At 67.3% G+C, this 17281-nt stretch overlaps 1 protein-coding gene across 1 annotated transcript in view; it reads left to right on the top strand.

Annotated features, from left to right (window-relative positions):
• The window catches only part of ADGRB2 (adhesion G protein-coupled receptor B2), a 28497-nt gene that overhangs the window by 5493 nt on the left and 5723 nt on the right, over positions 1–17281 (top strand). The window contains exons 2-17 of the mRNA XM_072885024.1: positions 1620–2418; positions 6788–6871; positions 7948–8112; positions 10738–10902; positions 11717–11881; positions 11957–12058; positions 12205–12311; positions 12733–12927; positions 13018–13086; positions 13186–13294; positions 13369–13515; positions 14568–14643; positions 14715–14817; positions 15083–15126; positions 16245–16371; positions 16911–17014. Coding sequence (XP_072741125.1) covers positions 1635–2418; positions 6788–6871; positions 7948–8112; positions 10738–10902; positions 11717–11881; positions 11957–12058; positions 12205–12311; positions 12733–12927; positions 13018–13086; positions 13186–13294; positions 13369–13515; positions 14568–14643; positions 14715–14817; positions 15083–15126; positions 16245–16371; positions 16911–17014 — 2546 coding nt within the window. The 5' untranslated portion in view covers positions 1620–1634. The remainder of the gene's footprint in view (positions 1–1619; positions 2419–6787; positions 6872–7947; positions 8113–10737; positions 10903–11716; positions 11882–11956; positions 12059–12204; positions 12312–12732; positions 12928–13017; positions 13087–13185; positions 13295–13368; positions 13516–14567; positions 14644–14714; positions 14818–15082; positions 15127–16244; positions 16372–16910; positions 17015–17281) is intronic.

A 17281-nucleotide genomic window follows, 5' to 3' on the forward strand; every position in this document is an offset into this window, starting at 1 on the left:
CTTGTGTCCCTGCCAGGCTGCGGGAGCCCTGGGAGCTCACTGCAGAGCGGCAGCGTGTCCCTGTCTGACCTCCTCTTCCTCCTCCTCTTCCTCCTCCTCTGCTGCCTCCTCCTCCTCCCATCCCCGGCTCTGCCGGAGCAGTGGAGGACCGCGATGGGCCCAGGTCCTTGCTGGCTGCTTGAGGAACATCAGTGGGGGATGCCTGTGGAGCTCCCTGCTCCAGCCCCCCTTGGCTCCCTCCTCCTGGGGGAGGGGGGGGGTGTCTCCTGTTGAGTTCCCCGGGGTCTCCTGGGGATGGAAGTGGCTGCAGGAAAGTGGGGTTTTCTTTTGCCCCAGATCTCCCTGCTTACATCGGGGGGTCCTGCCTGGATCCGGCCCCAGGCCTGGCTGCTCCCGCTGGCTCCGTCCCAGCCCCTTTCTCCCCGTGCCTGTGTGCCGCTGGTGGGGGCCGGCTGCCGGCACCGAGCCCCCGCACTGCTGGGGCGATGGGAGCCAGCGCCAGCCTGTTGCATGAGAGCCGGGTTATTTTTAGCTCTCTAATGTGCCCGTTGTGGCTTCAGCGCAGGCTCGGCTGAGGCTCAGGCTCCCTCCCCGATGAGCAGGGGGATGCCCCGGTTCCGGAGCCTCGGCCAGGGGTGATTTGGGAACAGCAGACATTGTTTGGGGATGGAGAAGAGCATCCCGGTGTCACGTTGAGCGCTTGACATACCCCACACGTGGCTGGGATGGAGGGGAATGGGAACCTTGGTGATTTTGGAAATCAATCTCTGGAATGGCATCTGTCCCCTGTGGCCACCTCCTGAATGTCCCCTGCTGTCCCCAGGGCTGCCTCCTCACCGCCGCTGCCCCGTGTGCAGGCTGGCCCGGCAGAACGGTGCCGACACGCGTGCGGTGGCCTCGGCCTCTGTAGAGCCACGCTCCAGTCCCACTTAATAAGGCCACCGCACGCATTATTTTATTAATGAGTTATTAAAAGGCTATCCACGGCGATGCTGCTGCGTACCCGGCACGGTGTCCAAGAAATATGTACTTTAACGATTGCTCGCCCTGTGCCGGGCTCTGACGGCAGATGCGGGGGACACCATGCTGTTGGGGTGCCCGTGCACCCTCAGCACATCACCCTGGGCTCCTCTGCTGAGCAGCCGGCCCATTGCCGTGGTGCTCCGGGGCACCAGCAATAGCTAGGAGGTTTTTATAGCCCCATCTGGGCAGAAGCTGTTTGGTGGCTCCTTGCCCAGGTTTGTGCTTGGCCGGCTCCGGCGGGTGAGCTGAGGGCAGGGGGGGGTCACTGCAGCGGGGGTCTGCTGGCTGCAGGGTGGGAGCCGGGTCTCTGCTCTGGTGGTTTCGGGGTGAAGTCCCCGGTCCATGCTGCACGCTCCCCAGCGCAGGGGCTGCCTCGGCACAGCCTGGGGGACAGGGCAGGGGGCTCTCATGGCTGTCCCCTGTCTGCAAGGTGGCAACTGGGGACATGGACCAGCTGGGATGCTGCTCCCGTGCTGGCTGGGGCTCGGTGCAGGGCGCTGACCCCCTGTACCAGCTTCGCTCCCCCGGCACAGCGGGGAGCCTGCAGTGGCGTGCCTCCTGGTAAGCATCTGTCTGTCTGTCTGTCTCTCCCCCAGGGCAAATGCCATAGGATGACAGCTGCTGGTCCCCTCTTACTGGCTGTGATATCGTCTCTCCTGTTGCTCACGCGGGGCTTCGACCCGGCTCCCAGCGCCTGCTCCGCTCTGGCCTCCGGCGTTCTCTACGGCTCTTTCTCCCTCAAGGACCTCTTCCCCACCATCTCCTCTGGCTGCTCCTGGACCCTGGAGAACCCCGATCCCACCAAGTACTCGCTCTACCTCCGCTTCAACCGGGAGGAGCAGGTCTGCACCCACTTCTCGCCCATGGTGCTGCCGCTCGACCACTACCTGGCCAACTACACCTGCGATCCCCGCGGTGAGGCCGCCAGCCCCCTGCCCGCCCGCCAGCAGCCAGAGGAGGAGGAGGAGGAAGAGGAAGCCGAGCTGGAGCTGTGCGAGGGTGCGGGGCCCTTCACCTTCCTCCATTTCGACAAGAACTTTGTGCAGCTGTGCCTGGCGGCCGAGCCCGAGGCGGCCCCCCGCCTCCTGGCCCCCCAAGCCCTGGAGTTTCGTTTCGTGGAGGTGCTGCTCATCAACAACAACAACTCCAGCCAGTTCACCTGCAGCGTGCTCTGCCGCTGGCTGGAGGAGTGTCTGCAGGCGCCCGGTGCCCGCCGCTGCGGCTTCACCCACGCCGGCTGCAGCTGCCAGGCGGAGAGCCCGCCGGCACCCCGGCGCAACGGCACGCGGCATGCCGCCCGCACGCCCGCCCCGCCACCCGCCGCCAGCGACTGCTGCCCCACCGACCTGCATTCTGCGAATGCCGACGATTTCGACCTGCCCGAGGTCCCCCACGGTGAGTGGCGCGCAGGGGGAGCCCCGAGGATGAGCCTCCTGCTCCGTGCATGCTTCCCGGAGTGCTGTGCACGGAGCAGGGAGGCCGTGCCATGGATGAATCCTGCCTGTGCACGCTCCCCAGGGCAGGAGGGTGCAAATCTGGCACCGTCCACGGAGCAGGGAAGCCGTGCAATGGATGAATCCTGCCTGTGCACACTCCCCGGGGCAGGAGGGTGCAAATCTGGCGCTGTGCACGGAGTAGGGAGGCCGTGCCATGGATGAATCCTGCCTGTGCACGCTCCCCAGGGCAGGAGGGTGCAAATCTGGCACTGTGCACGGAGCAGGGAAGCCATGCAATGGATGAATCCTGCCTGTGCACGCTCCCCGGGGCAGGAGGGTGCAAATCTGGCACCGTGCACAGAGCAGGGAGGCCGTGCCATGGATGAATCCTGCCTGTGCACGCTCCCCAGGGCAGGAGGGTGCAAATCTGGCGCTGTGCACGGAGCAGGGAGGCCGTGCCATGGATGAATCCTGCCTGTGCACGTTCCCCGGGGCAGGAAGGTGCAAATCTGGCGCTGTGCACGGAGCAGGGAGGCCGTGCAATGGATGAATCCTGCCTGTGCACGCTCCCCAGGGCAGGAGGGTGCAAATCTGGCACCGTCCACGGAGCAGGGAAGCCGTGCAATGGATGAATCCTGCCTGTGCACGTTCCCCGGGGCAGGAGGGTGCAAATCTGGCGCTGTGCACGGAGCAGGGAGGCCGTGCAAAGTGCAAATCCTGTCCGTGCTCCCAGCTCCAGGTGCACCTCGCCCGAGCGATGGCCAGGCTCAGTGGAGCTGCAGCTCGCTGTGCCCTGGCCGCGCTCCGGCTGGCCCTGTTAGCGCCGCTCCCTGCCACGCTGGCCCCGGCTGTTTGCCACGGCTGCTGTGGCACAGCCTGCGTGGCCCCGGGGCCTCGCCTGCCACCTCCTCGTGCAGGGCTGTTGCTCGCCTGACTGCGAGCCTGGAGCAGGAGCCTTGTCACTCTGCATTGGTGGAGACGTGGAAAACAATTTGCAGGTAAAATGACCCTTTCCCGTGGCAAATTACCCTTGACTGCTGCAGCCCGGGCGCTTGTTATTCCAGGCAGGATGTCACGGCACGGCGGCATGGCGTGGCCGGGCTATTAACCAGGCGGAATGAAGCCATTTGCTCGTTACGGAATTGCAGGAACCTCAAGTGAAGATAAAGCAGCCGTGCTCGCCCGTGCCCTGGGCACTGGGGTCGGGCTGCCCGTGGCAGGGAGCCGCCTCACCCAAGCGCTCCTTTCACCCGTGGGGCATCTCTGCTGAGCCTGGTGAGGTGATGCAGGGGTTTTGGGGCACATCTGGCCAGATGTTCCCACCGCGCCAGCCCCGGGCGATGCATGGGGAGGAGCAATCCCCAACTTAGCTGTGTGGGGTCTTTATCCAGCAGATTAGGTGGTGGTGACGGGCTGTGGGTATATCTATAATTTCATTGGGCTTTAGCATTTATTTCAGGAGCTAAATGTCATTACGGGCAGATCCCCCGACTAAATCCCCAGTCTGTTACAGCTGCAGGGTTATAAATCGCCTCATCCCAAGGGGAGCTGCTTGAGCTGATTTTATTTTTTTCTTCCTTTTTTTTTTTCCCCTTTAAATGCAACTCCACATGGACAATTAAGAGCTCAGTGCTGGGTTCAGGTGTCATCCCCGAGCTCAGCCTGGCCGGTTCTCTGCCCAGGGATGCCACAGGGGCTGGCGTCCGCCGTGTCCTGGGGCTGCCTGGGGAGCAGCGGGTGCTGTGGGCTGCCGGCGTGGAGCAGGGCTGGAGGATGCCCCATCCCCTTGGTTCCCAGGGGATCCTGCACCTCCCCAGGGCTGGTTTGGCAGGGGTTAGTAATGCCGAGCACGGCTCAAAGAGGGGATGCGGGGCTGGGTGTTGGAGACGGGGTCCCCGCAGACCTGGCACACTCAGGCACCGAGCCGCCTGCCACCTTTCCGCAGACCGGCACGCCGACCGGCTGCAAGGGTGAGAGCACGAACTCCCGCTCCTTCCCCAAATTACATTTGACATTCAGTTAAAACCTGAAGGCGCCCAGAGGTACAATGTTATTGCGGTGCCGGAGCCGCAACGGTAATGCACTGCCTCGGCCGCCCCGCGTGCCACGCCGCTGCCGGCCAGCGCAGCCCCCGCGCCGCGTTCCCCCCGGGGCGTTCGCCTGCGTCGCGGGGCTGCGGGGCTGGAGCACAGAGCCCCCTTCATGGCAGCGAGGGGGGGTCCCGGGCTCCCACCTGGCCTCCCCCCAGCACCCTGCGGGGTGGAGAATGGCTGCCTTTCAGGGTGGCGGTGGCAGGCGAGGCCGGGGGGCTGAATGGCGCCTGTGAGCCGAGCCTTGGCGGGCACCCAGAGCTGATCTCACCGGCTCTCCTCCGCCGAACGCCGCAGCCGCTCAGCAACGTGGGGGCTGGCACCCGCCCAGCCGCTCCCCAGGCCTCCCCGCTCCCAGCCGCGGCGGTGCCTCCGGGATCCCTGGCCCCTGCGCCGTCCCCGCCGTGGCACGGCTCTCCCGTGGGGCCGGAGGGACGTGGTTGGAGCCGGGGAGATGCAGCACCGGTGCAATGCGGTGCTGGGTCCATGTGGGCAGAAAGCGTGGATGGATGCGGGGACGAGGTTGAAACTTTGCGGGGTGACATTGGGCGCATTGCAGCCATGCGGCGGGGGGGTCTTTGGAGGGGGCACAGACCCTGCAGCGCCGGGGCTGAGCGGTTCCAGCTCTGGGCTGCGTTTCCCCTTGCCCCAAACCCATCACCCTTCAGAAACCAGCCCCCGGGGAGGTGATGCCGGGATGGGGCTGTGGCTGTGGGCTTGCGAAGACGTGACTGGCCTTGGGGGACATCTTGGGCTCCCCAAAAGACCCCCCCTGCCCTTGCAGCCCAGCAGCCGTGCTGTGGTGCGGGGCACTGGGGGACCCCCCCAGGGCAGGACTGGGCGCGGGTGCCACGGTGGAGGGTGCCGGGGATGGCTGCGGCTGCCCCGCGGTGACGGCTGGGGATTTAGTGCTCTCCGAAGGAAATTGAATTTGGTGTCTCTGTCGAACACAGCCGGGGAGAGCGCCCTCGTATATCCTCAGGATTTATGGTTTTCCCCGGGCGCTCGTCGTGACGTGCGTAATTCTGCCGTGCCGCTCACGGGAGCGGGTCGCCCTGTGGGGAGCTCGGCTCCGCAGCCGGACAGACCCCCCCAGGGCAGCCCCTCTGCCTCCCCGGCTCCCCCTGCACCCCCATGCCACATAGCGGGATGTGCCGGGAGAGGAGCTGAGGGCGTCCAGCTCCACTGGCAGCGACGGTGAGGAGCCCGCGCCGGGGACAGGCCCGGGCAGGGGTTACGCTGGATTGAAGGCAAAAGTCAGTAAATTTGGGTCTGGTTTACGGCACTAATAAGTGTCAGTGCAGGCAGCGCTCCTTGCCTGGGGCTCGTATATCACCAGTGTGCGTTGCAACGGGAACCGCAGCGTGCCCTAAGCACAATGAGGGCTACCCCGCCAATGCCAGGTGTCCCCATGTCACCTCCCCTCCGTCCCTTGGGGACATCACCGTGCTCAGCCGGCAATGCCGGGGCAGCTCAGCGAGGCGGTTGTGCCGTCCTTGGCTGCTCTCCTGGCCGGCACAGCAGCGGGGTGCCCATGGCACTTTGGGGGGCCCTGTGCCTGGGGTGGCACTGGCATTGCCCAGGGGAGCACCCGCTGTTTCCTGCGGCACACGGCATCTCCCGGCGGCAGCAGCCCCGGTGCTGCCGTGCCGTGCCCAGGGTGAGCACGCAGGAGCTCACCAGCGTCCTGCGCCGGGGCGTGGGGACAAGAGACCCTGCTGCAGGACAGGAGGGTGGCCTGGGGGTGTGGGGGAGGCCGGGGAACACATCCCCCCCCCGCGCCCACAGCCGTGCCTCCCGCCGAGCCCTCCACATGCCAGTTAATTTCACGCCAAGTGCTCTTGATGGATCTCTTGTTATTTTTGGTGAGCCGAGCCATAAATTTGTGCCACCTCACTGCAGCAAGCTGTTAAGCGGGGACGGAAGAGCACCTCTGCCCAGCACGGCAGGGCCGCGGGCACCCTGGCCGCGCTGGGGATGCGGCACCGGGGCCGTGCTCCAGCTGCAGCCCCTCTGACAGTGGGTGACGTATTTTGGGGGAGCCGTGATGTGTTTGTGGGAGGCTGTGAGTGCGCTCAGCCATGCTCAACCATCTCTAGCCCTCAGGGATGCCATGTGTGGGGCTAAGGTGTCCCCGTATCCCCCCTGCAATGTCCCTTTACCCACAGTGTCCTGTCCCCATCCCTGTCCCCATCCCCATTCCCTGCCCACTCTCACTGGAGCCCTTCTCTCTTCCAGGCAATGCGGTCGAGGAGAACCAGAAGGTGAAAACCCAGTGGCCGCGGTCAGCAGACGAGCCAGCTGTCTACATGGCCCAGACAGGTACCAGTCTTGTCCCGGCACGGGGACAGGCACAGGACACCGGCGGTGCTTGGCTCAGGTGCCCGGCCACAGGCAGGGGTGATGGAAACGGAGCGATTCCCTTTGCTTCCTGCCCACGGACCGACTTAATTTGTTCCATTTATATATTTTTCCTTTACACCTTCCTCCGAGGGTTGTAAAGCGAAAAAAAAAAAAAAAAAAAAATCCATTAATTGTTTTGTTCAAATGTATTTATTTGGCAAATCCATCTGGGTAATTTGAGCGTGCTGCTCCCCCCTCCCCAGCCCCCTCTGATTTATGGTCGGAGGGCTCGGAGGCGAGCGGGAGATGGATGAGCCCCGGCGCTGGGAGAGGAGCTCAGCTCCGTGTGCCTGGCATGCAGATCTCCTCCCAGCTGTGCTCGGGTGCTCGCGGGGGTCCTGCACCCCTGGGAGCTGCTGGGCACAGCGTGGGGTGACCCCAGTGGCCGCCCGGTCCGGCCCCAGGGTCCCCGTGTGACGCGGAGCAGCCGCGGGGCATTGTCACCTCCGTGGAAGCCCTGCTCCGGAGCCTGGGTCCTGTCTGTCTCCAGGACAAATCGTCCCCTTCGGAGCCCTCCTTCGTATATTCCTTTTTAATTTAAACTGATGGCCTTTTCTTCTGACCTGTCCAATAGCTTCAGAGACATCATCAAGCTTAATAAGAGCCGGGGTGTTGTAAATGTCAATGCTGTGTGCCTGGGTGGGGAGAGGGAGCCGTGCCAGGCTGCCTGCGCTGCCTGCGCCGTCTGCGCCGCCTGCGCTGCCTGCACCGCCCAGGCTGCCCCGGGGTGGATGCTGTCCCTCGTGCCGGGAGCGATCCTGTGCCCCAACCCCTTCTCCAGGTGCATCTGGTGCTGGGTCTGGAGGGTGGCTTGGCCTCCTTCTCCCCGCTTGTCCTCAGTGTCATCCCCGTCGCCCACGGCACCTTGTCCTCGTCCCTGCGCTCACGGGTGCTGCCCGGCCGCGTTCCCGTCCCCCCCGCGGGGGCTGCACTCACGGGACCTTCCCCGGCCCCCCCGGGCAGTCGCCAGCTCTCAGGTCCCATGTCTCCCGCAGGGGACCCGGCGGCGGAGGAATGGTCCCAGTGGAGCGTCTGCTCCCTGACGTGCGGGCAGGGCTCCCAGGTGCGGACGCGCTCCTGCGTCTCCTCGCCCTACGGGACGCTGTGCAGCGGGCTGCTCCGGGAGACGCGGACCTGCAATAACACGGCCACCTGCCCAGGTACGCCGCGGCACGGGGACACCGGGGGGGGCTTCGCTGCCGGCTGGGGGGTGCCCACCGCTGGCTGGGCTCTGGGTCCGTGCCCAAAGGGCTGAGCGGGCGGTTGGCTGGGGAGAGTGGGGACACGTTGCTGGGGGGTCTCTGGGGGTCTCTTGCAGGTGGGGGGGTGCCGGGGGTGGACGAGGAGGGCGGCTCTGCGCAGCGGCGCTGTCGTGGAAGCAGGCATTGCCCGTCCCGCACCGGGCTGCTCCGAGCAGCCCCCCGTCATCTCGCCTTCCCCACTGTGCCAGCTCTTGGGCAACCAGGTGGGGAGCAGCAAGCCGGGGAAGGCGTCTGGAATGGGTGCCCCAGTGCCCCATCCCACCCCACCGCTCCTGCTGCCGGGCGTTTTGCCTTAGGAGCAGCTCGGCCAGCGGCCCCTCTCCATCCTCCCTCCCGGCACGCTCAGGGCTTCCCCAGGCTGCCTGTGAGGCTTTGTGCTGGGGGAGAAGCGAGGGCTGGAGTCTGTGCCGGAGGACTCGGGGCTGGGCAGCTGCCTGGCCCGGTGTGGTGGGGGGTCCCCACTCATGCCGGGCAGGAGGGGGCCGAGCTGCTCAGTGCTTCGAGGCAGGTCACAGGCAGGAGCGGGCAGGCAGGATGCTGGGGGTCTCACGGGGCTGTGTACTGGCCCGTTTCTCCACGGTGGTATCCATGCGTCTCGCGTGGGACACTGGATCAGAGGGGCCTCGGGATGCTGCAGCGGCAGCCGGGCTGCCCTGTCCAAGCCTGGGATGTTTTGGAGGCTTTGCACCCCCAAAACACGCAGGTGCCTGCTCCCCTCTGTGCCGAGGAGCGCAGTTCTGTCCCGGCACTCCAGGGACGCTGCAGCTCGCAGAGGAGCATCCCTGTAGGATGCTTGTGCACCCCGCGGGTCCCCGCTCCCTTCCTGGGTGAGCTGAGCTCCCGTGGGTGTGATGTGTCCGAGGAGTGGCCGTGCCCGGTGTGTCGACATGGGTTGGGGCGAGCCGGGCTGTGCGTGGGTGCGGGGGGACGTGCGCCGCCGGTACCGGGACCCCAAAGTGGGGGCTGGAGCAGGGCAGGGAGCGGCAGCGGCACCGTTGCCTGCTCAAGGCCCTTGGGGTTAGGGCTCGGGTGTGATGGTGGGGCAGGCGGTGCCAGCGGGACGTGGAGGGGAGCCGGGGACCGTGCCCGGCTCTGCCATGGAGCCCTGGCCCAGGGCACCAGGGGTCTGCGATGGCCAGGACCCCTCGGTGCCAGGAGGAGGAGGAGGCGGCTGGAGTCCCCCCGGGGCCGGGAGCGTGCGGCGACGGCGCTGTGCTGTGTTGCAGTTCACGGCGCGTGGGAGGAGTGGTCCCCATGGAGCCTGTGCTCGGTGACCTGCGGGCGAGGGGCCAGGACCAGGACGCGGCGGTGCGTGGCCCCGCGGCGTGGAGGGAAAGCCTGCGAGGGCCCCGAGCTGCAGGCCAAGCCCTGCAATATCGCGAGCTGCCCGGGTCAGTACCTCCCTCTCCCACCGCTCCTCACTCCCCCCCGGGAACGCCTTGAGACGGCACCGGCCAAGAGCCAGGGCCGTGCTCCCGGCACAGGGCTGTGGCACTGCGAGGGATGGGTGGCACCGCCGTGGGGACCTGGGACAGCCCGGGGGCACGTGGGGGCCGTGACATGGGGTGCAGCCTCTCGTCCCCGTGGGAAACCCAGATGGAGAACCGGCTCCGTCAGCCATGCCAGGGGGCTCGAGCCCCCACCATGGGCAGGGGGGACCAGCCTGGGGACCACGGAGGAGCCGGCTCCTTCCTTCCCCTTCCCTCCCCATCTGCTGCAGGTGACTGTCCCCCGTGGCAGGCACAGCGCTGGCACCAGGGTGGCACGGGGATGTCGTGAGGCACCGGGGAGGTGGCTGGAGGTGGCAAAGGGGGGTCAGCTGCAGGGTCTGTCTGTGCGCGGGTGGCAGTGCCATCTCCGTCCCTTCCTCCTGTGTGCCAGGAGTGGCTGTGGTGGTGGCCGAGGGGTTTCTGCGGTGATGGCCAGGGATGCCATGTCAGGGCCAGCATCCCTGCGGGGACCCCATGTGCGGCACGGCGAGGCCAGCGGCGGGCTGGGAGCAGGAGGGAGCACAGGAGCTGAGGGTTGCGCAGGGTGCACCCCCCCCTACAGCAGCTCCGGGAGGGACGTGCCACCCACAGCACGTGGCTTTTGCCACGGCAGCCCCATGGAGATGCTGCTGGAGTGACGAAAGCTCACAGCAGCTCCTTCCCCGCCTGCCCTGCCCCATACAGCAATGCCGGGGCTGCTGGGTTTGGCGGGGAGCAGTGCCGGGGCTGCTGGGTTTGGCGGGGAGCGATGCCGGGCTCCCGTGAGCGTGGCCGCGCAGCAGGACTGGGCATTGCAGTGCAGCGGGGCTGCAGGAGCAGCCGCTCAGGGTGTGGGGGCCAGTCCTGGTGACAGTCCCCCCCGCTGGGGCAGGATTCGGCGCTGGCCGTTGAGGTCGGCACGGGAGGAGCCGGCACGTCCCTAGGTTGGACCCGTTGCACGGAGAGCCCGGCGCGGGTCGTGGGGAGCTGGGCCCGCGCGGCCGAGGGGCCGCCGGCCGGTGGGGGCTGACACCGCTCTCGCTTGTCCCCGCAGTGGAAGGGCAGTGGCTGGAGTGGGGCGCCTGGAGCCGCTGCTCCGTCACCTGCGCCAATGGCACGCAGCAGCGGACGCGCAAGTGCAGCGTCTCGGCCCACGGCTGGGCCGAGTGCCGGGGGGCCCATGCCGACGCCCGGGAGTGCTCCAACCCCACCTGTCCCAGTAAGGCCCCGCGCGCTGGGGGGGGAGCGGGGGAGAGGCCACGCGTGCCGCTGGCACGACGCATCGGTGCACGGCACGTCAGCACGCGGCCCAGCCGTGCGTCTGCCGTGAAGACGCTGCGGTGTCACCGCTGGTGACACGAGGATGCCGACAGCCCCCGCCGCTGCGGATGTGGGTGCGGGGGGAGCAGGAGCCAAAGGGCGATGCTGGGAATCAGCAGGTGCCCCCTCGTGCCGGTTGCTCCCTCCAGGCACATCCCAGCCAGAGGAGCTGGGGATTTGTCCCGTGCCCTCGCCCCTGTGTCACGCTGGGGGGACCCGTCCGTGCCTGGTGGCTGCAGGTCCCGGCGTGCAAGCACACGCGAGCTCTCGTGCATGCACACGGGGCAGTGCGTGGGGCTGGGGGCCAGCTCTGCGGATGGGGGGACACCAGGCAGGGGGTAGTAATGCCAAAGGACGGACCCCGTCCTCCAACCCCATCCTCGTCTTGTCCTTTGAACCCCCCGGCATCGCTCGCAGGCGCAGAGGGAGGTGGGTGCTGCGCCGTGGCCGCCGCGGCAGCTGGAGGGAGGGAGCGGCTCTGCCATGCGCCGAGGGTGCCCTTGGGCTGCTGGCAGGAGAGCGGCCGGGCGGCGACACTGGTCTCGTCTGAAAGAGATTTAAATCATTGATCCATGGATTTCACGCCCTGCGGGGCTTTCAGTTCATGGCACCGGGGGCAGCTGCCGCTGGGACCCACCAGCCCGTCCCTGTGCCCCCCCGGGTGCCGCTTGCTGTGCCGAACCAGGCGTCCCACGGTGTCCCTATCCCCGCAGCCGACAGCAAGTGGGGTCCCTGGAACCACTGGAGCCTCTGCTCCAAGACCTGCGACACCGGCTGGCAGCGCCGCTTCCGCATGTGCGAGGGCACCGGCGTGCAGGGCTACCCCTGCGAGGGCACCGGCGAGGAGGTGAAGACCTGCAACGAGAAGAAGTGCCCAGGTACGGGGCACCCCCCCACGCCCCCGGTGCCCATCGCCCTGCATCCGGCCTGCGCCTGACCCTCTCACCCCGCAGCGTACCACGAGATGTGCAAGGACGAGTACGTCATGCTGATGACCTGGAAGAAAACGCCTGCTGGGGAGATCATCTACAATAAATGTCCCCCCAACGCCACGGGTCAGTAGCACAGGGCGAGCACCCCCAAACCCCCCACGCCCTGGAGCGGGGCAGGGGGCGGTGGGTGGCATCGGGGTTCCGGGCGGTGCTGCCTGTCCTCGGGGTGCCGTTCCCGTGCCGGCGTCGAACCCGATTCTCCCACGCAGGGTCCGCCAGCCGCCGGTGCCTGCTGAGCCCCCACGGCGTCGCCTACTGGGGTGTGCCCAGCTTCGCCCGCTGCATCTCCCACGAGTACCGATACTTGCATCTCTCAGTAGGTGCACGCTCTGGCGTGGGCCCCCTCTCCCCCGTCCTCCCCTCCCCGTCGTGGAGAGTCTGTCCCCAGCCCCTGCCCCTCCCCTCCGGGGCAGGGAAACGCAGCAGCTGCCTTGCTTCACCGGCTGGCTACTGCATGGGGAAACTGAGGCAGGGCTCCCCAGGCAGGGCTGGGAAAGGGGACCCCGTCCTGGAGCTGGAGGGGGATCCCAGTCCGAGCTGTGCTCCCGTATCCTCGGGAACTGGCTTTTGGGGCGGGAAGGAACCCCCAGACCCCCGTGTCCCTCTGCTGCCCTAATTAGTGCCATTAGCTCTGCGGTGTCCCCACTGCCCAGGCTCCGGGCTTAGCGAGGGATCTGGGAACGCTGCCGGGGAAGGTGCTGGCAGCCAAGTGACACCAGTGTCCCCCCCTGTACAAGCTGCGGGAGCACCTGGCCAAGGGGCAGCGGGTGCTGGCGGGCGAGGGCATGTCGCAGGTGGTGCGGAGCCTGCTGGAGCTCATGGCCCGCAAGACCTACTACAGCGGGGACCTGCTCTTCTCCGTGGAGATCCTGCGCAACGTCACCGACACCTTCAAGAGGGCCACCTACACCCCGTCCTCTGAGGACGTGCAGGTAGCGGGCAGGGGACAACGAGGGACGCCCCCGGGGAGGTGGCGGCTGTCGGTCCCCAGACCCCAGCCCCGCTGAGCCCCGTCCCCGCAGCGCTTCTTCCAGGTGGTGAGCTACATGGTGGATGCGGAGAACCGGGACAAGTGGGAGGATGCCCAGCAGGTGAGTGGCACAGGGCACGGGTGGGTGGCCGGGGCGGCCGGGATGTCCCCGCCATGGGGACGCATCCCGGCGGCTGCGGAGCTGGTTGCTCGCCCGCAGGTCTCGCCTGGCTCCGTGCACCTGATGAAGGTGGTGGAGGACTTCATCCACCTGGTGGGGGACGCGCTGAAGGCCTTTCAGAGCTCCCTCATCGTCACCGACAACCTGGGTGAGCGGCGGGGTGGACACGGGGCCTCAGCGGGCGCAGGGAGCTGGCCGGTGACGCCCGCTCTGCCCTGCCAGTGATCAGCATCCAGAGGGAGCCCGTCTCCGCCGTCTCCAGCGACATCAACTTCCCCATGAAGGGGCGCCGGGGCATGAAGGATTGGGCCCGCAGCTCTGAGGACAAGCTCTTCATCCCCAGGGAGGTGCTCAGCCTCGCCTCTGCCGGTGAGGCAGGGCCGGGACCGCGGGAGCAAGCACGCTTTGCATGTGTGTGTGTGAGTGTGCACGTGGGGCCATGCGCGTGTGTGAGCACGGAGATGTGAGTGCAGATCTGGGGCCGTGCACGCACACGTGAGTGCAGATCTGGGGCCGTGCACGTGTGTGAGCACGCACACGTGTGTGCAGATCTGGGGCCGTGCACGTGTGTGAGCACGCACACGTGAGTGCAGATCTGGGGCCGCGCATGTGTGTGAGCACGGAGATGTGAGTGCACATCTGGGGCCGTGCACGCACACGTGAGTGCAGATCTGGGGCCATGCACATGTGAGTGCAGATCTGGGGCTGTGCACGTGTGAGAGCACGCACACCTGAGTGCAGATCTGGGGCCGTGCACGTGTGTGAGCATGCACACGTGCGTGCAGATCTGGGGCCGCACACGCACACGTGAGTGCAGATCTGGGGCCGTGCACGTGTGTGAGCACGCACACATGTGTGAGCATGTGCATCTGGGAGTGTGTGTACATGTGTGTGAGCGTGCACACGTGTGAGTGCGCATCCATGGAGCATGCACACGTGAGTGCAGATCTGGGGCCGTGCACGTGTGTGAGCACGCACACATGTGTGAGCATGTGCATCTGGGAGTGTGCGTGTGTGCACACGTGTGTGAGCGTGCACACGTGTGAGTGCGCATCCACGGAGCACGCACATGTGGTGCAGTGCACGTTTGCACACATGTATGAGCGTGCATATCCAGAAGTGTGCATGTGTGTGCATGTGAACATGTGTGAGCTTGCATGTCTGGGGCTGTGCGTGTGTGTGGGTGCACATCTGGGAGCACGGGGGGGGTGTGCACATCTGGGGGTGCACGTGTGTGAGCGTGTGGGCGGCTTCCCGCCGGCCCATGTGCCTGCGTGTGCCCGTGTGTGCTGTGCCTGTGTCGGGGAGGGAGTGCGTGTTCCCTCACGCGTGTCGGGGGCAGACGCGTGGGCTCTCACGTGTGTGCGTGTGTGCTTGCTGAGCCCACGCGTGTGCCGCTCTCCCTTCCCCTCTCTCTGCAGAAACGGATGAGTCGTCCCACTTCGTCATCGGGGCCGTGCTGTACCGCACGCTGGGGCTGATCCTGCCCCCGCCCAGGTGAGTGGGGCTGCCTGCTGTCCCCCACGCCGTGTCCCCGTCCCTGTGACAGCCGGTGCCCCTCCCTGCAGGACCCCCCTGGCCGTCACCTCCAAGGTGCTGATGGTAACGGTGCGCCCACCGACCAAGCCCGCGGAGCCCCTCGTCCTGGTGGAGCTCTCCCACATCATCAATGTGAGTGTCCCCTTCCCGTCCCATCGCCGTGTCACCACGTCACCGTGTCACCTCTCGGTCCCGTGTGGGTCCCGCCGGCCCCAGGCACTGAGAGCTGGGCAGGGGCCAGCAGCTCCCAGCCGGTGGCCACAACTACTCGTCTCCGTGCCCACGGTGGGGACTTGCCAGCGCTGGGGAAGCTGGGCAGGTCCCCAGGGGCCGATGACCCTCCTGGGGCCGGGAGCAGGGCAGGGGGCGAAGCACAGACCTGTCCCTCTGTCCGCAGGGCACGTCCCACCCGCAGTGCGTCACCTGGGACTACTCGAGGACGTGAGTGGGGCATGGGAGATGGCGGAGGGGACAGGGACACCCCGGCCATGCCCTCACTGGCGGGCGATGCTGGGCGATGGGGCCGGGCTGTCCCAGTGCCCGGTCGGTCCCTGGGGAGGTGGCGGGAGGGACGGGGAGCAGGGCCAGTCCCTTCCCGTGGCTGAGCCCCTCTGTCTGCGGGCGAACCGCGCTGCCATGGGATCGATCCTCCTCCGCGTGACGCCGGGGACGGATGCCGCCAGCCTGCCAGATGCGATTTGTTAGCGCGGAGCCTGGCGCTGTGGCAGGAGCCAGGGAAAGTAGGGCACGGCGGGGGGGCGGGTGGCACCGCGGGGCGGGGGGCGGCAGTGCCAGGTGCCCGTGGGTGCCCCACGCCTCGGGGTCACTGGTTCCAGTACATCTCCCGTGTTGACAGGGAGGCGTGTGGTTGCGACGAGCGTGGCAGGTCTCAGCCTGGCGCGGGGGAGCCGCGTCCCCAGTTGTCCCACAGACCCAGTTCCCGGTTTCCCCGCCTCTCTGGGAGCTGTGGCTGCTCTCCCGGTGCATGGCCAGCATCACCACGAGCATCCCCTCCCGGGGGGTCCCCATGGCGGGAGGGGTCCCCATGGCAGGAGGGGAGCATTGCCCGCTCCTGGGCAGGTCTGGCTTTGGGGCTAGCACGTCTCTGCTGCGTGAGCCATGGCTCCTGCGGGGGGGGACGTGGGTGGCATGGAACCCCTGGGACTGCTCCTGCCTGCCCCGGTGCTTCCTTGGCCCCCCCCCTCCATCCCCACCGCCCCCCTCCATCCCCACCTCCCCTCCTCCTGGGCCTGGCCCCCTCCCTCTGCAGTTTGCCCCCCCGGAACCTGGGTGGGATGATTAAAAATCAAGCCTTTGTGTTGCACCACTCCCCAGGGGGATCAGCACCAGGGCAGGCGGGGGGGAACCGAGCACAGGATGGCTTCGCCCCCCACGATGGGCTCAGGGGGTTAACCTGTCCCCTGGCAGAGCGCCCCCCCCCCCCGTCTGCTCCCCCCAAGCAGGGGCCAGCAAAGGGTTAACTCGGGAGAGGCGCGAGGGGCTGCCTGGGTGTTTGATGATTTCAAATTGCTCTCCCTCGCTCTTGTCCCATTAATCAGGGACGCTGGCTTGGGAAACTGGGACACGGAGAGCTGCCAAACCCTGGAGACCCTCCCAGCGCACACCAAATGCCAGTGCCGCCAGCTCGCCACCTTCGCTGTCCTCGCCCAGCTGCCCAGAGACCTGGTAGGGGACAGGACTGGGACAGGGATGAGCCTGCTGGGGACACGGGCCATGGATGGGGGGTGATCCCAGGGCTGAGGGCCCTGGGTGGGGGTCCCAGGGGAGGATGGGGATGGGCAGGGGCCGCACTGTCTGCAGACACCTCGACAGGGTGGGGTGGGTGCTGGGGGGACGAGGGGGGTGTCTCCCACCACCCGAGGGAAGGGCCCCTGGCACCCTCAGGGTGGGCTTGGGCGGGCAGGGGGCTACCGTGGTCGATAGGGGTCAATATGGGGCGTTGCTGTGTGCGAGGAGGGGAGGGGGCAGCCCCGGTCCCAGGCGTCCCCCCACCCCATTGCTATTCCGCCCGCGTCCCCCGTCGGCATGGCGATGGGCACGGGTCCCCGGGAAGGCGCCTTGGCTGCGCCACCGCCGCCACCGAGACCCCCTCTGCCACCCAGGGGTCCCCAACCGGGGGGGGGGTGGAGGGGCCCAGTGGGGGGCAGGGGGCTGGCAGGGAGCAGCCGTCGGGGGCTCAGCCGCTCCCCCCTGTCCCCCACCAGGCCATGGACCCCTCGGGCGCCCCGTCAGTGCCGCTGATGATCGGCTGTGCCGTCTCCTGCATGGCCCTGCTGACCCTGCTGGTGATCTACGCTGCCTTCTGGAGGTGACCCAGGGACAGCTGGGGATGTGGGGGGCACCTGGGGCGCGAGAACATGTGGGGAGGGGGCGGCGAAGGGGGGCACGGCGCGAGCGCCGGGCTCAGCATCAACGTGATTAAATGCAACGTGGTGGGAAGAGAATAACCCCGGTGACAGCCGGGTGGGAGAGGTGCCCGGGCTGCCTGGCACCGTCCCTGGCTCAGGACAGCGCCCACGCGCCGGGGGACGTGGGACAGGGACGTGGCACAGGCTGGCACCCCGGCCCCACGCTG

The sequence above is a fragment of the Ciconia boyciana genome, chromosome 21 (assembly GCF_034638445.1).
Source record: "Ciconia boyciana chromosome 21, ASM3463844v1, whole genome shotgun sequence".
Taxonomy (NCBI): Eukaryota; Metazoa; Chordata; class Aves; order Ciconiiformes; family Ciconiidae; genus Ciconia; species Ciconia boyciana.